Source organism: Gopherus flavomarginatus, chromosome 5 (genome assembly GCF_025201925.1).
Source record: "Gopherus flavomarginatus isolate rGopFla2 chromosome 5, rGopFla2.mat.asm, whole genome shotgun sequence".
NCBI lineage: Eukaryota > Metazoa > Chordata > Testudines > Testudinidae > Gopherus > Gopherus flavomarginatus.
In genome coordinates, this window is record NC_066621.1 from 60,617,793 (window position 1) to 60,643,748 (window position 25,956).

Below are 25,956 nucleotides of genomic sequence, written 5' to 3' on the forward strand. Positions count from 1 at the left end.
TAGCACTCTGTTTTCTTTCACAACACTTCAGATACAAAATCCACTTACTAAACTGCTTAAAAAGAAACGTCCATAATAAAGTGAATACAGGTTGCTATGATGTAGCATTTGGACAGATGCGAGTGTGAACAGAACAGACACCTCCCCCTCCCGATCATAAACACACAGATAGACACTAGAAAAAAAATTCTGCTCTGCTCTCAGTTTTGACTATGAATTTGAAATGTATTAGTTCTCTTCATATTATATTGTACAAATTTGATGGATAAGAGCAAGACTTACTAGAAATTTTCTACTATTCTTATTAACACAGCATTTCAAAACTTCTTGTTCATTCATCAAAAGTATATTTTTCTGACAGTGAGTAGGAGATGATGAGGATGATGGGTTTGAATTTTTTTATTTCATCATCAGAGCAAGTTGATGCGCCAGAATAATAAATTTTCATGACAAAAATTTGCAAGTGTGCTAAAATGTACATTAAACAGAATAGATATCTCCAGACATACGGCAAACATTTTTGCTTCTTTATCCACTAAAGGATATTCCACAAGACCAAAAGTTTCTCTTATTTAACTTATGTTTTTTCTCTTCCGAAATAAAAATTGACCCACACACAAGGCAATACTAATAAGTTACTTAACGTTTTGCAGTTCTCAGAAGATCTAAAGTGCTACAGCACTAAGTGCCTAGTATTATTTAAAGAATGTACTCTAGTCAATTAGTTGGAAAATCACCAGCCTCACAAAATTGGAGTAGGACAACTGCAGTCTAAACTCTCAGAACTTGTTCTGCTATAAATAGAAGATGTTATTAAGTTTTTGCTGCCAAGAATCAGATTAAACCAGAAATGGTCAGAGATGTTAAGTAGTTAGAAATGTTCTTAGTTGGGACTGTATTTTTAAAAGATATACCTGAATACTTAAAATTTCTGATAAGTTATCTACATTTTGTTGGAAGCATCAAATAAACAGATCATAGAGTAAATGATGTTGACAATTTCACCATTACTGTTACCATCATTAAGAAAATATACTACACACAACGAAAGAGACTGAATCAGAAAAGAGTAGAAAAATATTATGGATATCTCAGCACATATCAGATGTGCTTTGTGTTTAATATTAACACCTGGTACACATGTGAACTGATCAGATTGTATAAAGAAATGTGAACTAGAAGCTACCTGTGAAACTCAAATCAAATTTCAATGACAGTTTCACTCCAATACTGTACATCATTTCCAGACACTGAACAATATACTTTTGTTTTAAAGGAATCTGTAAGCAAATGTGTGCAATTTCAGTTAAGTTTACAATATAATATCCCATGTGAAAATCCTGTTTTGGATGGAGACCTGAAAGCCTAACCAGATTATCTTAATGTCATTAAAATATTGTAACATCCAATCTTATTTGTACCAAGTAGCAGCCATGACTTTTTTTTTAGGCTAGTCAACAGTGCACTTTGCTACTGTATTAGGTTCTCAACCACAAAAATAAGGTTTGGCAGTAGTAGCATTTAAGAAAAAGAAATACAACATGCACCTAGGCACTAATTATCACCAGAAGTTGTCCTTTTGGGCAGACAAAAAAGGGATGCCTCAAGAGAGATGTGTCTGGGAATGTATACTACCACTGCTAAGCAAATTAGATGCAATTAAATATACCTCAATGTGCCTCTTCCAAAATCAGCAACTACTGTATATATTCGTTCATTAGACCATTCGTTTATAAGCCGACACTCCAAAATGGATCGGTAAAAATAGCAAAAACTGTATGACTCTTTCATAAGCCAACCCTACATTTCAGGGGTTGGAAAACTTTGGCTCACGGCCAGTCAGGGTAAGTTGCTGGTGGGTCAGGACATTTTGTTTACTTGGAGCATCTGCGGGCATGGACACCCTCGGCTCCCTGTGGCCACGGTTTGCCGTTCCCAGCCAATGGGAGCTGAGGGAAGTGCCAAAATGACAATGTATTACATATTCAATTCAATGATTCTACAGAGTTTAACTTATCAAATTTTGGTGTAGACCTGTTTATAAGCCGACCCCCGCTCTTTGATGTGTCACTTTTTTTTTTTTTTTACCAAAAATACTTGGCTTATGAACGAGTATATATGGTAGTTCCAAATGGCGTGATTAAATAGATGAATCATGTGACTCCAACACCAGAGCAGACGATTCCACACACTTGTAAATCTGTTAATTAACAACCTAGAGGAATGCTGCCACAGGATTAGCAGTAAAACTTATTTTTAAAAAGGTCTTCATGTCCGACAAAAAAAAAAAAAAAAAAAAAAAAAAAAAAAAGAAAAAAAAGAGTCAGGTCATTTTTTTTCCTGCTTCGGTTAAATGATCTGAAAAAAGTCTCATAATGGCCACTAACACTGTAACACAGTTGATAATTTTTGTATTAAATAAACCCTGCTTAAAATTAAGATTTTCAAATATCCTCTTACACCCTTAGAGTGCATTTCAGAAGTGCCAATAATGCAACCTAATTAGCATAAATGTAATAGTGTTAAGTTAACTAAATAATACCAACATAACTTTCTTTTTTCTAAAAGGTCTCTTTATAAGAAGATATTTTTAACATGGGTGCATAACTGCTTTTCGTTTGACTTTAAGCACCACTTTAAAGGGAAGGGAAAACACTAGTCTCTTGACTGCCTGCAAGATTTTGTTGAAAAAGGATGATGGAGAGGAAATGGTCAGTCACAGAGCTTAACTGGACATAGAAACCCAGAGAACGTGTGCATACACACAAAAAATATTTTTTAAGCATATGTGGATACAGAGCTTTTTTACAACAAAAAACCCTTCCATGAACCAGTACATCGGAGGTAAAGGAAAATGGATCTGTTTTGACTGCACACAAAGTTTGAGAGGAGTTTGCTAGCTCATATTCTCCATATTTTCTTGTTTCCCATGACCCTGCTCCTGCCTCAGGGTTTTTTTCCTGAGTCTTTTCCACCTGGATCAAACTTAGGCGTTGCTCCTGGTCAGCCTTTTAAACCTCCAGTATATCTCTACAGAATGCACAGGCAGTCATGACGACTGGTCAGAGCACAGATCTGGAAGACAGGAACTCCTGAGATCCAGGCAAACAAGCTTTGACACTAACTGACTGGGGAGAGTCACCTGACCTCTGCATATGTCTGATCCTGCCCCTTGACTATAAAATAATAAAATTTATTTATTTTTCAGAGGGTTAATATATATTAGTAGTAATACTTCGTACTTCTACAAAACCCACCATCAGAGGATCCCCAAGTGTTGAACAAACAACCTTGTTGCAGAACTATACCCATTTTGCAGAAGAAAAACAATATTTAAAGTGCAAAAAAAACATTTTTGTTTGTGCATGGAAAGTTAAATGACTTAACCAAGGTCACATAGGAAGCTGGTGGCAAAGCCAGGAATAGAACTCTGTTTCCTTGACTCCCATTCCCATGCTTTATCAACAAGGTCATTCCTTCTCTTTCATACAGTGCTTAGATAAATTATTCCTGGGGGAACTCTACACTACTGCACACATGCAGAATTCATGTGCCCTGCAGATTTTTTTTCCTCCACAGAATATAGATTCTGCTGAAAAGGCATGCAATTACATCTTTCGCCAACCAGGAGCTGCTGTGGTGCCAGAAGAGAGGGCAGCCAGCCAGCGGAGAGGGAGGAAGAAGAGATTATATTCCTCACAGCAGGGCCTGGTGAGTAGGCATGGGACGGACAGAATGGAGCACATGGAGCTGCTGGGGAGTCACAGACTGGGGCTCAGAAGGGCTAGTGGAGGGGACAGACTAAGGTATGGGCTCAGGAACTAGTGCGTTGACAGCACTGAGCCGAGGCCAAATGGGAAGGATGCTGCAGGGCTATACGGAGACAGAGGCGGGGGGGGCAGATACACACAGGGATGGGGGCAGATATGCCTGACTGAATGGGAAAGGCTAGGGGTCAACCAAGGTCTGCACTGGGGAGGCTCCCCAACTTCCTAACAATCCCCTCCCAAAAAAAAAACTGTTCCATACTTCTCCCACCCACACCCAGCAATTCTGTGTGCAGAATTTTTAGGTTTTTTGGCACAGAATTGCCCCAGGAGTAGATAATGTAAACCTCTATAGAAGTGCAAAATCTCCTATTACTACTACAACAATGCTTCTCTTCATTTCTGAAGGGCCATCCATCCTAGCTACACATGACAGCCAAACCCCCCCCCACACACACACACCCCTTTATAAACATCTCCACACATAAACAATTAGTTAAGCATACAAATATGTGAGAATGAGTACCTTCATACTACAGAACTTTGTATATGGTACAAATCACATTCCTCTAAGTCTCACAACAATAACTAAAAAAATGTACAGGTTTTCCTAAAATTTCTAATGAGCAGCTATACTCACCTACATGAATGAGTACATGACCCTAGGCCCTCCCTTAGGGAACAAGTTCCCCATGCTTCAAGATTCAAACTAGTAAGCTGGTGACAAACACTAACTGTAAGGGTCATCGGTGCGGCTTCTCTCTCCTCCAAGCACCTTAAGCATGGGAGAGAATGGGGGAGAACATGCTGGAAGAACTTTCCAATCCAGCATGGCAAATTTTCACACTCCTTGAATAAGTCTGGGGACATACACAACTGAAATTTAAAAAAATACAAAATAACTTATTTTCTCAGACCATCTGACTAGATTCTTTTTCACTTTTGAGTATTTTCCCCCACAACTCTGAACTACAGAGAGGAAGAGAAACACTGAGACATTTATACCTTGACAAAGCTCCCTTATCCTAAGCCAAACTTATATTACAAGTATGACCTGCTCAAAGTTGTTCTTGAAGAGTATCCATCAAATGACATGCAGAGTCTGCTTCCACCTCCAAAATGACACATTAAGGCACCCTCAGGATATTGTGGTACGATTTCTAAGAAAAAGGTTCGATCCCCGTACTATTTTAGGTAACAAGAGGACTGAAAGTGAAAAAGTTTCAGCAACTTGTGTGTTACAAACATGAAGGTAACACTATAAAAAACAATTAAAACAGAAGAGGGAAAACAGTTAAATACCTGAAAATAGTTACTAAGTGGATGTATTATGATCTGCCACACAAAACATTTTGCAGGTAAAAGCATAAAAGAGAAGAAAAGAAAGTTATGAAGACAGATGTGCTCAACCTGACAAAGAATCTTAGAAATTAAATAACATCTTATGTAAATGAACTGAGTGTTTAGGCCTCAAATCAACAATAAACACAGAAAATAATACTTGGGGAAGTTGTTATGGTCCCAGAAAAGGGAACGAGTGAAGAGAGATTTGCTACAAACCAGATGCTACAAACCAAAAGAGCTGAAATAAAGGCAGACTAACTCACAAGATCATAACTGATAAGTAGGGCTGTCGATTAATCGCAGTTAACTCTGATTGAGGGCAAGGCAGACCTTGCCAGGTACTCAGATGTTTAGTTTATGGATTATGCTAATGCCATTCCCACAGGATGTGAACTTGTTGGTTCTCAAAGCCACCACTTGACAAGTAACAATCAGCAACACATGATTAAAAAGGAGCTTCAAAATGGTACAAAAGCAAATTATCCTGCACACCATGAAAGCTAGTTAGCAGGTCTACGAGAGGTCATTTCTCGGGACCAAAATAGCTCTTCTCTGATCTATTTTTTGAGCTGACAAGGACAGAATGATGGTTTGGGGAGGGAGGAATAAATATTCTTCTTGAAGCAGCTTTTGCACATTCCTATCTTTGAAGATAAGCATATATAATCTGTGTCCTCTTCCTGCTCACAGAGATCAAGAATTTAAATGGGAGAGTACCCAGGTACTGATGGACAGCAAGCTTGGAGCACACTGTTATCTTGATTTTTCCCTTTGTTTTTATCGTTTTTCCTGCCATTTGTGAGCTAGTTTTGTTTATACAGTCAGCTAGCCTTTTCTTTAAGCAAAAAGAAAGAAGAAAGAGGTATGGTACACTATATAAATTGTCTAGACCCGTAAAAGGCAGTTGGCTTAGAAGCTACATCCTGAAGAATGACGCAAGTCAGGTCCTTTCATCCAAGGCTGGTACCACATGTTCTGCATCAACTTTGGAGCTCCATCCACCCAGGTGACTCTACACCAGGGTCGGCAACCTTTCAGAAGTGCTGTGCCGAGTCTTCATTTATTCACTCTAATTTAAGGTTTCGTGTGCCTGGAATGCATTTTAATGTTTTTAGAAGGTCTCTCTCTATAAGTCTGTATTATATAAATAAACAATTGTTGTATTTAAAGTAAATAAGTTTTTTAAAATATTTAAGCTTTATTTAAAATAAAATTAAAATGCCGATCCTATCAGTTTAGTGGGATCCTTTTCCTTGCTTAGTTTTCCAATGTGCACCACAGCGGGGAGTGGCTGAGGCCAGGAGCAGAGCCCCGGACTGGCTGCTGGTACCCCAGGCCAGCAGTGGGCTGAGTGGGGCTGGAAGTCTGGATACTGGCTGGCAGGGGGGCTGGTGACTGGAACCTCAGACTGGCAGCGGGCTGAACCTCTCAGCCGGCCACTGGCCCCACTCAGTCCACTGCTGGTCTGGGGTTCTGGCAGGGGTACAAGCAAAAGTAATTTACATTTCTTACAGGTACTGTCGTATTACAACCTCCCTCAGGGGGGAGGAGCTCAGGGGCTGGGATGTGCGGGGGGAGCACTCAGAGCAAGGGGCTGGTGTGTCAGGGGATCAGGGCAGGGGGTGGGGATGTGGATGGTGCAGGAGTCAGGTCTGGGAGCATGGGGAGTGTAGGAGTCAGGGTTGGGTGGCGTGAGGGGTTCAGGGCAGGAGGTTGCAGGGTGTAGGAGGAAGTCTCGGGGGGATGAGGACTTGGGGATTGCATGGGACAGTCTCGGTTGTGGCTGGGTTAATTGGATGGTGGATGGGTCCCTGCCCCATGCTGTTCCTGTTTCTGCCAAGGGAGCTGTGGGCCAACTGTGTGGGGGCACTGCATCTGAAGGCAAATGAGGGGTGGTGGCAGAAGACCAGGAGAGCGACCAACGGACGGGGGGCACGTCCAGCTCTTCACTGGCGGGTTCCTCATTGAGGGAAGGACGAGTTACTGAAAACTGAAGCGGCGGACGTAGAGCTGCCACAGATCGCGATCGCAGCTTTTTTTTTCCTTTTTCTTTTTTTCTGCTCTGGGCTGCAAAAACGCTGGAGCCGGCTCTGCAGAAGACCCTCTGGCCTGCCACTCCCTTCCCCCAAGGGCCACAGGGAGGGCACGTGCCTGCAGTGCCCTGGTGTCCAGCCACAGTGGCGAGAGAGGGGCAGCAGGACAGGCTGGGACGCAGACACCTCCACTGCGCCTCCCGCCAGCCCGTGTCACTTGCCTGACTGCCTGCTGCTTCGGTTGCCAGCAGAGTTCCGGCAGCCAGCAGCCCCCTAGCTGAGAGTGCGCCACGCGCTACGCCCCAGCATCGGCCGGCTTTATGTTTGGGCTGGGTTTCAGTTCTGGCTGCTGGCCCCTTGCCAGCCGGGGTCTCGGCCGCCGGCCTGCTCAGCCCACTGCCAGCCTGAGGTTCTGTTTACCCAGGCTGGCGGCGGGCTGAGTGGTCCGGCAGCTCGGACCCAGGCATGCCATTACAAATCGGCTCACATGCCACTGCTGGCACGCGTGCCGTAGGTTGCCGATCCCTGCTCTACACCCACCTTAACAACGTTTACGTCCCTGGCCTCATTTGACTGATCATGTCCAGTGTTGAGGATTTGCCACCACCAACTAGAAGCAAAGAACTGTTTGCTGAAATGCCTTTGTACCAGACATAAGCATCCCAGATATTAACGACTAGTACAGGTCAACTGAGTGCATGGTTGAGGAATCGGTTCAATCATCTGCAAATAAGTGCTTACAAACACAGTTCTATGACTGGCATAAGAGCCACTGAGGATCTTGGACTCAATTCTGTCAAGTCTGGGATCAAACATCCAGCACTACTGTGAAAAGTTACTCAGTTTGACTATGCCAAGCATACATGGCATTTAGGTCTCTGGCTTCATCTAGGTGGCCAAGCTCAGTGCCAAGGGCTTGGCACCATCAGTGCAAAAATACCGCTAAGGTAGTTCTGCACCTGGGTCTCCACCCTCTTCCTGGTTGGTGGATTCTGAAGATTATGAGGCACCACATCAAAGTGTTCATGCTAGGCGCTATTCATCTCCTCTTCAAGAATTTCTCCCATGCCGGCCCGAATTATGACAGATATCACTACAGTGATGTACGGCAACTGACACTGATGTATTTGATCTCACCTGCTGTGTCAAGAAGTGATCTTGTTCTGCAAGTGCCGTACCCACCATCAGATCACTCCAACGACTTCATCTGTCCAAGAATGTGTGTCAGAATTCTTTACTTATTGAACTTTTTACCTTTGTTTGACCTCTGGAAGATTCCACCTCCCAAGCAAGCCAAAACAAATCTAAAACATGTAGATCTCAAAACAATTCTACATAGTAAGATTTTGTACTATTTTCAGTGGAAAAGAGGCTTTAAATGTAAACTGGTTTGAAGAGAAGAACTGACACACAACGCATGGTAGGTTGCTGAATGGCTTTATACATGCTACTTGTCCTATGATAAAGGCTTCATCATAGTCTTTTGTACTAACCTGTACAATACAGAGAGAATCTTTTAGGAAGAAAAGAAGAATTGACATTTTAAAAAAAGTCTATTTGGCTAGATCTACATTAGTGATTTATTTTATGGATGAAAATGTAAAGTACACACTCTTACTTTGAAGTAACTTATGCATATTTCATTATATTCTGGAGAAGAGCTGGTGCTATTGCTCAACACACTAAAGGCAGCATGCTCTTTAAAAACGCAGTTTGAGTCCAAATGATACACACTGATACTCAAAGTAAGATTATAAAAATGCAATGGTGTCACTGATGTAACAGACCTCTGTAAAGCATTTGACTCAGTACCATATGACATTTTGATTAAAAAACTAGAAAGATACAAAATTAACAGGCACACTTTCACTCATTAACAGAGATCTCAAAATGTAATTGCAAATGTGGAATCATCGTCAAGCAGGTGTGTTTCAAGTGGGGGTACCGCAGGTATTGGTTCTTGGCACTCCACTATTTAACATTTTTATCAATGATCTGGAAGAAAAAAAAATTACCAGGAAAATTTTTGAAGACAAACACAAAAATTGTGGTAAATAATGAAGAGAACAAGTCACTGATAAAGAATGACCTGGATTGTTTGGTAAGCTAGGCACAAGGAAACAATATGCATTTTAATACAACTAAATTTAAGGTTATATACCTAAGAATAAAAAATGCGCACCATAATTACAGGATAGGGGACTCTATCCTGAGAAGCAGTGAGTGAAAGAGACTTGGGGCATCAGGGTGCATAATTAGCTGAATGTGAGCTCCCAATACAACACCGTGGCCAAAAAGAGCCAATGTGATTCTCAAAAGGGAGTTCCAGCAGCTAAGCATCAGCAAGGTATAGTAATACCCTGGTCATTCCACCATGACAGCTATAAAGCATGCAAAGATTCCCCTTACAAAGATGAAATCTACAGAGGGCAGGGATCCACCACCTTTATGGCTGCATTGTACCACCAGAGCAGCACAAAACTACTGGAGCAAGGGCCATGATCTAGCCCTACGTGTATTACACACTGCCAAATTAAAATAAGCAGCAAAGAATCCCGTGGCACCTTATAGACTAACAGACATTGTGAAGCATGAGCTTTCGTGGGTGAATACCCACTTCGTCAGATGCACTGACGAAGTGGGTATTCACCCACGAAAGCTCATGCTCCAAAACATCTGTCAGTCTATAAGATGCCACAGGATTCTTTGCTGCTTTTACAGATCCAGACTGACACGGCTACCCCTCTGATACTAAACTAAAATAAGTACATCTCTACCCTGATATATCGTAGTCCTCAGGAGACAAAAAAAAAAATCTCACCGCGTTATAGGTGAGATCGCGTTATATCAAACTTGCTTTGCACCGCCCCTCCCCCCTGTTCCTTGTCTGCCCTCTCCAGAGACCCCCATCCCTCCGCTTCCTGCAGCAGGTGAGTGTGCAGGGCGTCCTTTCTCCAATCTCCCCGCAGTCACCGGCGGCAGGAAGCAGAGCAGCCCAGCCCCAGCCAGGTCCACTCCACCAGCTCCCAGCCATGGCGCTCCACTTCCCGCCGCGCTGGTGAGTGCAGGACCTTTCCCCAGTGACACAGCTGGGGCCGGGGCAAGGAAAGCAGAGCAAGCTGGGGCTGCATTGCTCCACTTCCTGCTGCAAGTGAGTGTGGGGAGGTTGGGGAAAGGATGCCCCCAACCTCTGCGGCGGGAAGCGGAGCGCTGTGGCTGGGAGCTCGCAGAGTGGAGCAGGCTAGGGCCGGGCTGCTCCACTTCCACCACTGCTGGTGAGTGCGGGGGGGAATCCCTTCCCCCATGCCCCCTCTCCCGAGCAACACAGCTGGGGCAGCGAGGGAAGCAGAACAGACTGCTCCCTGCCCCCTACTAAGCCCCCAGGCCACTTAGGGACTGCGGGACCCCCAAAAGTGCCCTCCCACAGCTCCTGCCTCCCAGACCCTGGGGGGGAAGCCCCTAACCACTCCCTGACCCTCTGCCCCTTATCGAACCCCTTGGCCCCAACACACTTAACAAGCTGCTCAGAGCAGCGTGTCAGAACTTCACCTCCTTGTATGCAAACCCACCTTATATCGGGTCTCGTTATATCCCATTACAGTACTAATATGCACCAAAGAGTTACAACTTGTATTATTGTTAACAAACTTTCCTTTTAAAGTTATTGAGATTTCTTTGGGGGTGGTGGGAAAGTTGCACTCCTCCATTAAAAAAGTAACAGAAGTTATTTAAAATGTTGTTTTCTATGCTATGTTTTAGTCTGATGTAAAATAAAAAGAGTCTAACTCCTCCTCCTCACACTACCCTGTCTCATGCGCACGCATACACACACACACTCTCTCACTCTCTCACATACACACATACACACCCCAAAAACACTGACACTTAACTCCAATAGCCCTGTAAGATACCATTATAAATCTAGTTTTCTCATTAAGAAAGAAACTAATTTTTCAAGCTAAACAATGAGGAAAACCTGTCACAGACTTCTGCTGATACTGTTTAGATGCTAAACACACCATAATTGCCTTCCAAATGTAAGTGGATCATCGGCTGGGCGAGGGGGGGAAAAAATCGCACTCCATAATACAGATGAGTTATAGGCAGTATGTGTATTCCTTTGGAGCACCTGGCAAGGGCAACCATCAGAAACAAGGTACCAGACTATGAACTACTGGTGTGTTCCAGTATAGCAAAATTCACTGTATGTTTTTTAAAGGTTTTTTCCCCCGCCAGGGGAAAACCATCTTAACTGGAAACATGTATGTAAAATTTCCTTAAATTCTTTTAAAAAAATCCTACAGATCCTTCTGTAAAAGGACAAATATTTTTCTACTTTCAACATTTAGATCACAGTATCCTACGATAAATCACTAAATTAAACTTTAGCTTTTCTTTAAATTGAAAATCTTTATACAGTACTTGGCTGAACAAACTATACAGCAAAGAAACAAACATTTTACTTTACCAGCATTTTACTGCTAGAACAAGTGCAATGATTTTGTAAACTACTTAACTGATGTGCTTCTGTTAAAGAGCCATAAAATAGAAATAACTTCTACACTATGTAGAAGTGCTGCTTTCTAAAGGAATGAGCAGTGGCACAGATTGTAAGTTACAAATACCTGTGACACTGAAAGAAGAGTAAGGCAGGAAATTAATGTCCATGAGCCAGATGGTCTTCTCTTGTTCCTAATATTTCTTTGCTTACATACAGCATCACAATCTAACCATCACACACTCAGCAAATACTCAAGACTAGTTTAGAAAACTGAACACAATATTATATATACACACACCTAACACTGAAAAATTTCTGTGGAGATACAACATGAATCTAGCTCTTTCCTCTGGCATGGAAAAAGAAGAAAAAAACCTGACAATTGACAAAGGGAAAGATTTTTTTTTATATACCGCATAGGTAAATCCGAATTTTCCTACAAATCATGGAAGCTTCCCAAGGTACAAATATACAGTAGAATTCAGGCAACAGATCCTACTGATCTCCCAGATGGATCTATTCTTCTTCACTCTCCTTCTTCACTCCCCTCCTAACACTTAAGAACTGAGGTTGAACAGGTGATTTGATGTAGAAGCCCTAATTTCCTCATTCCAGTGTTCACGAAACAGGATCCAAATGTATTATTTCACTGCAACCGACAAATACAAAACAGAATTTCAGTTCTATTTTTTCAGTTCCATTTCTTTTCCTCTCACGAGTGTACCACCTAAAGACAAGTGTAACATTAAATTGGTTGGAATGAATTGTTTCTAAATCCACCTGTACACCTATTAAGAATTCAAAAAGTAAAATACATTGAAACAAAGATAGAAGGAAAGCAAACAGAGGGAAAGACTCATTAGTGACTTATTATGCAAGCTTGTTTTTAAACTAGGAAAACATGATTAATAGTCTGACTTAATCTGCTCTCTACAAAACGAATAGATCATACTATAACAGTTAGTGTGACACACAAGAATCTAATATTGTATTTTAAGAGACTGGCCATCTGCCCTCAAACTGAACTAGCTGTCTACATATTATGATTGATTTAATATTGTGTTTGGTAAGAATAGCAACATAACCATCATATTTTCTCTTAAATGAATAGAGATAGGATAATCAAGCTAAGAAAGGTAGAATCAGTATAAAACAAAACAGAAACACACCTCGACATTTAAAACCATCCCAAGAGGCACAATCAGGACAATGTCTCCTACTGAATAATTTTGTTTCCATGCCTAGAAATGCTTTAAGTTCTTGAACTTTAATTCTCTATCTGCCTTGTTCAGTTCTGCATAATTTGAAATTTTATTATTATGCAGTGGTAAAGCATTTCCATTGTAAGCTAGATATGGATCCACACTAACTTTCTCAAAAAGAATAAAGAAAGATAATAATTTTGGCTTGACACCTCTGTGATTAATCTGGAAGAAAATTATTCCAGGAAAGTCTGATGCAAATATGATGGGCTGTTTCTGAGTTATTGAATTTATGATAGTGGCTCAATACATCTGTCTATAAATTATTTATTTTATAAAGCAAAAATTAGTCAGAGCTGAGTGAGAAGTTGTACAATCACTTTTATGAATGACAGTGACAATTTTTGAAGTTATTGAAAACTAAACTAAAGTACCATGAGGTTCCCATACATAAGCCATGAGCAACTTGTGAACTTTCTAGTGCCCAGATTCTGAACCCCTTTCTAACACGTCTGAAGAACTGCTCACCAAAAAGTGGTCCTAAGTGAGGTTCACAACCTGGCCCTAAACATAGCAGGCAACTGACAGCCCTGGCATCATCAGATATACCTCTACTCCGTTATAACGTGGTTGTGGGGAGCCAAAAATCCCTACCTTGTTACAGCTGAAACCCCGTTATATCAAGGTAGGGGCGACAGGGCTCCGGTGGTGATTTAAAGAGCTCTGGGCTCCGGCCGCTGTGGGGAGCCTGGGCCCTTTAAATCACCAGCAAGCCCCGCTGCCGAAGCCCCAGGGTAGCGGCAGAAGGGCTCCAGCGGGATTTAAAGGGCCAGGGGCTCCTCGCAGCAGCTGGAGCCTCGGACCCTTTAAAGCACCACCTGAGCCCCGCTGCTACCACACCATACATAAACCCGTGTTATATCAGGTCACGTTATAGCAGGGTAGAGGTGTATAATAATTGGCAAATGTTACATTGCTGACTACACTGGACTAGTCACAGTTATTTTACTCAATTCATGAGCTCCATAATACCCCTAGTGAGTATAAGATTAAGGCTGGAATTTTTAAAAGAGCAGAAGTGTGTTGGGTACTCAGACCCAATTTAAATTCAATGGGAGCTAGGTACCTAGCTCTATCAGAACCCTTTCAAAGTCCCTTTCTATATAACTAATACAGCATGTACAAACACTCTTAATTCCTTTGCAATTCCTTCTGAAAACCAAGTGTCACTAGCCAAGTAACTGGGTTAAGTGAAAACAAGTTTATTTATCTGTACTAAGGCTATTCAGGGAATACGTATCAAGTCCCTCCAGGCAGCAAATTAAAGGGCAATCAGAAGAGAATTAGGAGAGGCAGAGCTGGACAGGCAGGCTTATCCATAAGTGGAGGAGAGGGGGGGATGTAGCTTTACCACTTCAGTAATTCAACATTTCCTTAATCTTGATGCCAACCAGCATGGCTTCCCATGCCTCACCTCTTACAGTTGTAAGGAAAAGATAAGAAACCATCACACCTTTTTATGAATACCACCACCAAACAGTTAACGTAGCGAAAAAGTTAAGGCCTCGCCCAAGCACCTTTCGCTATTAAAAACCAAACGAAAGGATTAGCAACATTCTAATGGCCATCTCATAAGTATGTAGTGTTCTAGAACAATTCCTTCAACTGGCTAACCTTAAAGGAGTGAGATTCTACCACCCACATATCAAATATACATCTTAAGGCGTTGGCAGGTGTTGTCTGTGCTCCTCAAGCATCCAAAAAGACGGTTACTCACCTTTGTAACTGTTGTTCTTCGAGATGTGTTGCTCATATCCATTCCAGTTAGGTGTGCGCGCACCGCATGCACGTTCGTCGGAAGATTTTTACCCTAGCAACACTCGGTGGGTCGGCTGGGCGCCCCCTGGAGTGGCGCCACTATGGCGCCGGATATATACCCCTGCCGACCCAGCCACCCTTCAGTTCCTCCGGCTACTCCGACAGAGGGGAAGGAGGGAGGGTTTGGAATGGATATGAGCAACACATCTCGAAGAACAACAGTTACAAAGGTGAGTAACCGTCTTCTTCTTCGAGTGCTTGCTCATATCCATTCCAGTTAGGTGATTCCCAAGCCTTACGTAGGCGGTGGGGTCAGAGTGAAATGTGGCAGAATGAAAACTGCTGAGCCAGAGGCTACAGCAGCTCTTGACTGTTGAACCAGAGCATAATGCGAAGCAAAGGTATGGACCGAGGACCATGGAGCTGCGCAACAGATCTCGACGGTAGGTACACGAGCCAGCAAGGCGGCAGATGAAGCCTGAGCCCTGGTAGAATGCACGGTGATGTGGCTTGGGGAAATATGAGCCAAATCATAATAAGTGCGGATGCACGCCATCACCCAAGATGAGATCCTCTGAGAGGAAACAGGTAGGCCTTTCCTTCGGTCTGCTACCGCGACAGAGAGCTGGGCCGTTTTACGAAATGGTTCTGTCCGCACAATATAAATGCGAGCGCTATACAGACATCCAGGGAGTGCAACTGTTGCGCCCATTGCGTTGAGTGTGGGTAACATGAAAGGCCAAAACCACTTTAGGGAGGAAAGCCGGGTGTGGTCGTAACTGCACCCTGTCTTAGTGAAACATAGTGTATGGCGGAACCACCGTAAGAGCCCTGAGCTTGGAGACTCGTCTGGCCGATGTAACGGCTACGAGGAAAGCTGTCTTCCAAGACAGGTATAGCAGCGAGCAGGTTGCTAACGGCTTGAATGGGGGAGACATAAGTCTGGTTAAAACTAGGCTGAGGTCCCAGGTTGGGGCTGGACAGCATACTTGAGGGTGTAAGCACTCCAAGCCCTTGAGGGACCTTGAACTCAGAGTGTGAGAACACTGAATGACCACCTTAGCCTGGGTGGAAGGTAGAGATGGCTGCCAAGTGTACCCTCAGCGATGACACCGTTAGGTCCTGCTGTTGAAGGCCAGAGGTAGGCCAAATAGAGGGGATCGAGACCTCAGTAGGAGTAAGATCGAGCGTTTCGCACCTGTAGGAGAAACGCTTCACTCGGTCAGGTACGTTGACCAGGTGGAAGGCTTCCTGCCACCCCGGTTTAGTCACGCAGCAGCCACAGCGTGAGGTGAAGAGACTGCAGATCCGAGTGACGAAGCCTGCCGTGGCCCTGAGTTATGAGGTCTGAGTGGAGTGGCAGGGTAATTGGGTTGGTTATTGACAGGTTGAGCAACGTGGTGTATCAGTGCTGCCTGGACCACGCTGGAGTGATCATGATGATGCACACTCTGCCCCTGCGGAGTTTGAGCAGGATCTAATGAACCAGCGGGAACAGTGCGAAGGCATAAAGGAGTTGGCCCTTCCACAGCATCAGGAATGCGTCCGAGATCGATCCCGAGGAGAGACCTTGGAAGGAGAAGAACATCTGGCATTTCCTGCTCTCGCGGTAAGCGAACAGGTCCATGTAGGGAAAAGTCTCCACTTCTGGAAAACAGAATGCATCACATCGGGGCAGAGCGACCACTCGTGAGACAGGAAAGACCTGCTGAGTCAAAGCGCCAAGGCATTACGAACGCCTGGGAGAAAGGATGTCACCAGCTCCATCGACTGGGCCATGCAAAAGTCCCAGAGATGGATGGCCTCCTGACAAAAGGGGGAGGACCATGTCCCTCCCTGGTTGTTTATGTAGCACATAGCCGTTGTGTTGGCTGTAAGCACTGAGACACCACAGCCTCGCAGCTGATGCTGGAACCCCTGGCACACCAGGCGGACTGCTCTCATTTTTGGGCATTGATGTGGAATGCCAGCTCCCGAGAAGACCAGAGGCCTTAAGCTCGAAGGTGACCGAGGTGAGCACCCGAGCCGAGAGATGACGCGTCCGTCGTCAGAAGCAGTGAGGGCTGGGGCGGATGGAACGGCATCCCTGCCCACACCAGGGAGGGAGTTAGCCACCATTCTAGGGAGCCTAGGGTGCTCGAGGGAACGGTGACTATCATGACCATTGGGTCCCCGTCCGGGCGGTACGCCGAGGTGAGCCAAACTTGGAGAGGACGGAGGCGGAGCTTGGAGTGTTTGGTTACAAACTTGCAGGCAGCCATGGACCCAGGAGACTGAGATAAGTGCGAGCCGAGGTTGTTGGGAAAGTCTGCAGACCTCGGATGATTGTTGCCATCGCCTGAAACCGCGGCTGTGGTAAGCAGGTTCCGGCTAGGTCGGAGACCAGGACAGCCCCTAGGAAGTCCAACCTCTGCATGGGAACCAGAGTGGATTGCTCTATAGTAATCATCAGGCCTAGACGTGTGAATAGGTCCGTGACGATGCCCACATGCTGAGTGATTTGTGTCTCGGAGTCTCCTCGGATAAGCCAATCGTCCAGATACGGAAAAACGCATATCTGACATAGGCGAAGGTAGGCGGTGACTACGGCCATACACTTGGACAATACCCGTGGGGCTGCAGAAAGGCCAAACAGCAGGACCGTAAACCAGAAGTACTGACGGTTGTCTAGAAAGTGGAGGTATCTCCTGTGCGGAGGGAAGATGGCGATGTGAAAGTACACGTCCTTCATATCGAGGGTGGCATAACAGTCTCCAGGATCCAAGGACGGGATAATGGTTCCCAGGGATACCATGCGGAACTTCAACCTTATCATAAACTGGTTGAGTCCTCGCAGGTCTAGGAAGGTCTGAGACCTCCGTTCGAGTGGGGGACTAGGGCATAACGGGAGTAAAACCCCTTGCCCCTTTCGTCCATCGGCGTCTGCACCTCTTGTAAGAGGAATTGCTCATGAGAGGGGTCCCTGAAGGGGGACAGGGTTGGAACAAATTCTAGGTGCTACCCATGCTCCACCGTGCGCAGGACCCAGCGATCTGAAGCTAACTGGGGCCATGCCTGGAGAAAGCAGAAGTGAGATCCCGGCCTGTGACTGGTACACAGCCCTCGGGTGCACCTTGGAAGGTGCGCCTTTGGTCCCAGTGGTGATTGCGAGGGACCTTGACCATGGCCCTCTAGGGATCCTGACGTTTGTCTGCGACCATCTCAGCAGCACCATCTGCCAAAGTCCTGTCTCTGGCTTGGCACAGAGTACAGCGGTGTGGCCGGGGACGGAAAGGCCTGTGTTTGGTCGCTGGCGTATGCACGCTGAGAGAGCGCATTAGGACCCTGTTGTCCTTCAGGCTTTGCAGCCTGGGGCTGTCTTTGCAGCGAAGAGGCCTTTATCATCAAATGGTAAGTCCTGAACGGCACACTGCAGCTCCGGCCGGAGGTTTGAAACCTGAAGCCATGAGATGCGCCTCATGGCAACACCCGAGGCCAGAGTCCTGGCTGCTGAGTCTGCTGCGTCCAACGAGGCCTGGAGGGACGCTCTGGGCACCTTTTTCCCTTCCTCCAAGAGGGCAGCGAACTCTTGGCGGGAGTTTTGAGGGAGAAACTCCATAAACTAAACTACCGCCACCCAGGTGTTATAATTATAGCAGCTAAGCAAGGCTTGTTGCTTTGCCACCCAGAGCTGTAAGGCCTCTGCAGAGTACACCTGGCAGCCGAGTAGGTTCATTTGCCTAGCCTCCTTCAATTTCGGGGCTGGCGCCTGCTGGCCATGCCATTCCCTCTCCTTAACGGACTGAACGACTAGTGAGCAGAGAGGAGGACAGACAGACAAGTAGTCGTACCCCTTAGAGGGCACCATACCGGGTCCTCTACCTCCAGGACCTTCTCCACCTGGAGGTCCATACGGCGTGGTACCCTCCTTAGGAGGTCCTGATGGGCTCTCAGGTTGCTGGTGGGCACATCAGAATCGCGGTCCTGAGCATAAGATCTGCCCGCGTGGGATGACACGGATGCGTGTCTGGATGGCCATGGAGGTGCTAAAAAAGCATGGGCAGTCTCTGACTCTATCGGACCTTGCCCAACTCGGCACCGGGGACCGGTACCAGGAGACGTACCGGTACCTGGAGCGAGATCCAGACCTGCAACCAGAGCGGTGCTGGGAGGTCGACCGAGATCTTGAGGCTCGAGGTCGGGAGAGGCTACGGGAGTCACGGTACCTGTAGCAGTGCCGGGAGTTGGAACGGTGCCAATAGTAGCGGGTCAGCGAACGGGATAGGGATCTACTGTCGGCATCCGCTTGTGGCAGGCCAAGCACGGTTTAAAACCTGGTGAGCCGGGCATGGGCTCCGGCACTGGGTGCAGGGGAGGGACTACTTCCCGAACCCGGCTAACTATTACTAAACTAACTATGTTAGTCAAGAAAACACATAACTATACAAATATATATATAAAAGGATTATAACTGCATAACTATATACACGAGAACTATGAGTAGCTAGGGAAGTGGAGGTCAGCTAAGCCGCGCTCCACTGTTCCAACGACCGACACGGGTGGTAAGAAGGAACTGAAGGGTGGCTGGGTCAACAGGGGTATATATCCGGCGCCATAGCGGCGCCACTCCAGGGGGCGCCCAGTCGATCCACCGAGTGTTGCTAGGGTAAAAACCTTCCGACGAACGTGCACGCGGCGCGCGCACACCTAACTGGAATGGATATGAGCAAGCACTCGAAGAAGAACTTGGGGTTTTGCTTAGACTCTCCCAATGAGACAACCTTTAGAAAATAGTACAGAACAGTAGAACTGTATTTAAAGTCAGACAACAGCAATAAAGAGTACACAAAAGTAAGGCCTGGTCTACACTATGCGTTTATACCGATTCTAGCAGAGTTAAACCGATTTAACGCTGCACCCGTCCACAAAACAAGGTCCTTTATATCAATATAAAGGGCTCTTTAAACCGGTTTCTGTACTCCTCCCCGACGAGAGGAGTAGCGCTGAAATCGGTATTACCATATCGGATTAGGGTTAGTGTGGCCGCAAATCGACGGTATTGGCCTCTGGGCAGTATCCCACAGTGCACCACCGTGACCACTCTGGACAGCAATCTGAACTCGGATGCACTGGCCAGGTAGACAGGAAAAGCCCTGCAAACTTTTGAATTTCATTTCCTGTTTGGCCAGCATGGAGAGCTCACCAGCACAGGTGACCACGCAGAGCTCATCAGCACAGGTAACAATGCAGTCTCCTGAAAATCGAAAAAGAGCTCCAGCATGGACCGCACGGGAGGTATTGGATCTGATCGTTATATAGGGAGAGAGTATTCTGTGCTAACAGAACTCCGTTACAAAAGACGAAATGAAAAAATATTTGAAAAAATTTCCAAAGCTATGATGGAGAAAGGCCACACCAGGGACTCAGTGCAGCGCAGAGAGAAAGTTAAGGAGCTCAGACAAGCCTACCAGAAAACCAAAGAAGCAAACGGAAGGTCCGGGGCAGGGCCGAAAACATGTCGCTTCTACGCTGAGCTACATGCAATTCTAGGGGGGTCAGCCACCACTACCTCACCCCTGTCCGTGGATTCCGAGGTAGGGGTGATAATCTCAGTCATGGCTGAGGATTCTGCGGACGGGGAAAATGCGGAGGAGGAAGAGGACGAGGAGCTTGCAGAGAGCACACAGCACTCCGTTCTCCCCAACAGCCAGGAGCTTTTTCTCACCCAGACGGAATTACCCTCCCAGCCCTCCCAAGCCAGTAGCCCAGACAATGAAGCCATGGAAGCAACCTCTGGTGAGGGTACCTTTGTAAATATAAAACATGGTTTAAAAGCAAGTGTTTTTTAATGATTGATTTGCCCTGAGGACTTGGGATGCATTCGCAGCCAGTACAGTTACTGGAAAAGTTTGTTAACATGTCTGGGGATGGAATGGAAATCCTCCAGGGACATCTCCATGAAGCTCTCCTCGAGGTACTCCAAAAAGCCTTTATAGAAGGTTTCTGGGCAAGGCAGCCTTATTCCGTCCACCATGGTAGGACACTTGACCACGTCATGCATGTAGCAAGTAATCTGGTATCATTGCATGACAAAGCCTAGCTCTGTATGGTCCCGGTAATTGCTGGCATTCAAGCAACATCCGTTCTTTATCTCGCTGTGTTATCCTCAGGAGAGTGATATCGTTCATGGTAACCTGGTTGAAATTCAGGAATTTAATTAAGGGGACAAAGATGGCCATTCCTACTGGCATGTTTCCCTGTTGCTTAAAAGAAATCCTTCCTTGCAGGTAGTCAAGTGGGGAGAGAGGAGGGGGGGTAATGGCGCTGAGCTTTTTCACATCTGGCTAGCAGGGATCTTCCATGATACAAGCCACGCGGTGGGGGGAGGGGTAAAGCGATCATCCCACAGAATTGGTTGGGGGGGAGGTGGTTTCTGCTGCTGCATGTTAACAGGAAAGAAGGAGCACTGAACGGGATTTGATTGGTATTTGGGAAAGGAGGGCACTGTGTATATGAAGGCTGCAGAAGCCGAAAAACAATGGTTTACCATGGCCGCATGCAAGCTGAATTCTGCTGCCCGGACCTGCATCTGTGAGATCTCTAACACCAGAGCCGCAGGCACTCAATATTAAGATGCAAAATGCGACCTTGTAGTGAAAACACATGTGCTATGTAAGGTGAATAGTGTTGTTCACTGTGAAAGAGTATAACTATTGTTCTGTAAAATGTATCTTTTTAAATACTTCTCTCCCTTTTTTACATCCCTCATGCAGCTGCAAATTTTTCAAGCCTCCCTACTCCTTCCCGAAGGCTATCTCAGATAAGGCGGAGGAAAAAAAAGACGCGAGACGAAATGTTCTCGGAAATCATGGAAGTAACCTGCAATGAAAGAGCTCATCTGAATGAATGGAAGGACGTGGTATCAAATTACAGGAAGGATGCCAGTGAACGTGAGGACAGGAGGGACGCTCGAGATGAGAGGTGGCGCCAGGAAGAACAGAGGTGTAGGCAGGAAGATATGCGGTGGTGGGATGCAATGCTGGGGCTGCTGCGTGATCAAACTGACATCCTCCAACATCTGGTGGAGCTTCAGGAACAGCAGCAGGGTCACAGAGTGCTGCTGCAGCCCCTGTGTAACCACCCTCACCACGTTCCATATCTTCCTCACCCAGACATGTAAGAAGGCGTGGGGGAAGGCTTCATGCACCCGCCCACTCCACCCCCATGGACAGCCCAACCAAAAGACTGTCATTATTTTGAAATATTTTTAGTGGCCTTTTCCTTCCCTCCTATCCTCCTCCCAAACCACACCCGGGATACCTTGTCAGTTCTCTCCCTCTTTTTATAATGACTTCTTAATAAAGAATACATGATTTTTAAACAATAGTGACTTTATTTCCTTAAGCAAGCTGTAATCAAAGGGGAAGGGTGGGTTGCTTACAGGGAATGAGTCAAGGGTGGTGTTCATCAAGGGGAAACAAACACAACAGTCACACTGTACCCTGACCCGTGATGAAACTCGTTTTCAAAGCTTCTCTGATGCGCACCGCTTCGTGGTGTGCTCTTCTAATCGCCCTGGTGTCTGGCTGCGCGTAAGCAGCGGCCAGGTGATTTGCCTCAGCCTCCCACCCCACCATAAAGGTCTCCCCCTTACTCTCACAGAGATTGTGGAGCACACAGCAAGCAGCAATAACAATGGGGACATAGGTTTGGCCGAGGTCTGAGCGAGTCAGTAATGTGTGCCAGCGCGCCTTTAAACGGCCAAATGCACATTCTACCACCATTCTGTACTTGCTCAGCCTGTAGTTGAACAGCTCCTGACTACTGTCCAGGCTGCCTGTGTATGGCTTCATGAGCCATGGCATCAAGGGGCAGGCTGGGTCCCCCAGGATAACTACAGGCATTTCAACATCCCCAACTGTTATTTTCTGGTCTGGGAAGTAATTCCCTTGCTGCAGCCGTTTAAACAGAGTAGTGTTCCTGAAGACACGAGTGTCATGAACCCTTCCTGGCCATCCCACATGGATGTTGGTGAAACGTCCCTTGTGATCCACCAGCGCTTGCAGCACCATTGAAAAGTACCCATTGCGGTTTACGTACTGGGTGCCCTAGTGCTCCGGTGCCAAGATAGGGATATGGGTTGCATCTATCACCCCATCACAGTTAGGGAATCCCATTGCAGCAAAGCCATCCACTATGACCTGCACGTTTCCCCAGAGTCACAACCTTTCGTAGCAGCAGCTTAATGATTGCTTTGGCTACTTGCATCACAAAAGCCCCACAGTAGATTTGCCCACTCCAAATTGATTCTCGACTGACCGGTAGCTGTCTGGCATTGCAAGCTTCCAAAGGGCTATTGCCACTCGCTTCTCAACTGTGAGGGCTGCTCTCATCTTGGTATTATGGCATTTCAGGGCAGGGGAAAGCAAGTCACAAACTTCCATGAAAGCCTTACACTTGCGAAAGTTTCGCAGCCACTGCAAATTGTCCCACACCTGCAAAACTATGCGGTCTCACCTGTCTGTGCTTGTTTCCCGGGCCCAAGATCGGTGTTCAATGGCTAGAACCTGCTCCATTACCAGCAGGATCTCCAAAGCACAGGGGCCCATGGTTTGACAGAATTCTGTGTCCATGTCCTCATCACTCTCGTCGCCACTCTGCCGTAGCTGCCTCCTCCTCGCATGGCTTTGCAGGTCCCGGTTCAGCATAGACTGCACGAGAATGCACGAGGTGTTTACAACGTCCACGATTGTGGTCTTGATCTGAGCAGGGTCCATGCTTGCTGTGCTGTGGTGTTTGCACAGTTCACCAAGGGAAAAAGGCGCGAAATGGTTGTCTGCTGCTTTCACGGAGGGAGGGGTGAGACTGTACCCAGAACCACCCGCAACAATGTTTTTTGCCCCATCAGGCACTGGGATCTCAACCCAGAATTCCAAGGGGCGAGGGAGACTGCGGTAACTATGGGGTAGCTACGGGACAGCTACCCACAGTGCAACGCTCAGGAAGTCGACGCTAGCCTCGGTACATGGACGCACACCACCGAATTAATGTGCTTAGTGTGGCCGCGTGCACTCGACTTTATACAATCTGTTTTACAAAACCAGTTTATGTAAAATCGGAATAATCCCATAGTGTAGACGTACCCTAAGCTACCAAAGTGGAGCGACATCAGGAATATAGCATGTCAGATTAGTCTTTCAGTCAAAGAGTTAAGAGAGGGAACTGGGTTACTGCATTCTAATGGATGTTGGTTCCAAAGCTCTTTCTCAGAATGGTAGTGTGAGCAGTTCAAACACGAAGATCACAACAGTGTCCGGTGCAAGCATTTTCTTGACCAATCTGACATGTGAATTGTCCACATGGAAGAAGCGGTAAGATGCAATTACACTTATGATATCGATCTGCCATTCACTTCTGGTCCTATTTTTGTGTGCCTCTAACAAGTCTCTATCAAACCAAATGACTGAACAATTTTGAGTTCGCCTGGTACAGTCCAAGTAAACCAGTAGCTCGTCTTACTGCTGACAGTATTCAGGGAAGTTCTTTACACTGATCATGCAAGCTGGCTTATTGTATGAAGCAGGCTACGCTACATTATCTATCTTGCAGAAGCCTTCTAAGGGCTAGTCTACACTACAAAATTAAGTCAACCTAAGTTACATCTACCTACAGCCACTGCAGTAATTAAATGGTTTTATCATGTTCACACTACGTTCCTTGTGCTGGCAGTGCACAGCCTCACCAAGAACGCTTGCACCAATTTAACTGTCAGTATAGGACATTGTGGAATGGCTTCTGAAAGGAAGCAACAGTCGATGTAAGCAACGCAGTGTCTACACTGACACTGCATTGACCTAACTACATCGACCTAAGTGCTATGCCTCTCATGGAGGTGGAGTTATTAAATCAGTGTAGTGAGCAAGGTGGGAGCTACATTTAAGTGCAGCTGCTTATAGAGAATTAGGTCAACATAAACTGCCTTACATTGACCTAACACAGTCGTGTAGGCCAGGCCTCAGCTGTGATTTCAGGTGTCTTAACTACTGCAAATCTTTATCACGAAAAGAAATATCATGAAAAGGAAGATAAGCAACAGAAATAAATTCATTAAATTATGCGTAACAATGACTAAACAGAAAGCTCTTCCAATGATTACTGTAGAGACAAATCTTTTTTTGTGAAGAAGCACTTGTTAGAGGATTCATCAGTGCAGATGGAAATTAGAGAAGGGAAGAAGCTGCTTGAGCTCAGGGTTAGTCTCCTTGAGGCTAGAGAAGGTTTTGTCAGCTTCTACCACTATCTGACTAGAGCTCTCAAAAGTACTAAGTACTATGGTATGTTCTAAGCTGTAATCATCTTTTCCTACTGCACAGCTCAGGTCAGGCAGGAGCAGGGGGAACAGACACAGCAAGCACATGTGTGTACACACATTACTCCAGGAAAAGGAGCACTGAGGTTGGGAGCCAAGAGGCCATGAGTTCAAGTCACAAGTCTTCCATTGACTAGCGTTAGCAATTCTCTACACTACAAAACTATTATGCAGCAAGACCTCAACCCCAATCTAGAAGGCAGGCAACTGAGGAAAGCATAAAACTTCTTATTTTACATATGATTTAATGTATAGGTTGCACAAGCTCGCTTCTAATAAAGCTAGGAATTTCTGCCAAGTCTCTGATATGGCAGAAATAAGTTTTATCCGTTCCAGCATAGTGCCTTTCATAAAGAATCCGCATTTAATTGAATATCCACTTTATCTCCACTGCTCACACCAATAAACAATACTCCCTCTCCAGCCTATAAACAGAACATGGGAATCATGATTTCCTAACTGCCTACTACTGTCCAGCAATAGTTGTGTAACCCACTGACAAAGTGTGTTCCACATATAGAACAGACTATTACTCTTACCAATTACTCTAATCATCCATATGGCATAAGTCTGTGTTCCGGATGTGAAAGTTCTGTGTTCAACAACTTTTTAACAAACTATGTGGGATCGGCTCCTTATGGTTACACATAGAGGAATTTCTGTTTTTCCCAGTCCGCTTTTAAAAAAGAAAAAAAGAAAAAACAGGAAATAACATAAAAATACACTGATTGTGGCAGCTGGGACAGGGTGTTCTGAAAGTGACCTGATACTTTCCAAGAAAAATAGAAGCCTGACAATTAAATGGGGCAGCTTAAGAGATGGAGGAGGGGGATACAGATTTCCTACTGCCTAATGTTTGCAACTTCATGGTGTGCCCTTATCTTAACAAACCGGCTAAGAAACAATAACAGAGACCTTGACCTAGTGACCATTCCAAGCCTTT

General features: G+C 45.6%; 2 protein-coding genes across 7 annotated transcripts in view; one reads left to right on the top strand and one right to left on the bottom strand.

Moving 5' to 3' along the window:
- LOC127052012 (uncharacterized) overlaps positions 1-22,004 on the top strand; it is a 584,770-nt gene extending 562,766 nt beyond the window's left edge. Inside the window, exon 3 of the mRNA XM_050955166.1 lies at positions 21,418-22,004. Coding sequence (XP_050811123.1) covers positions 21,418-21,824 — 407 coding nt within the window. The 3' untranslated portion in view covers positions 21,825-22,004. The remainder of the gene's footprint in view (positions 1-21,417) is intronic.
- Positions 1-25,956, bottom strand: part of SBF2 (SET binding factor 2) — a 588,450-nt gene that overhangs the window by 516,312 nt on the left and 46,182 nt on the right. The window lies entirely within an intron of this gene.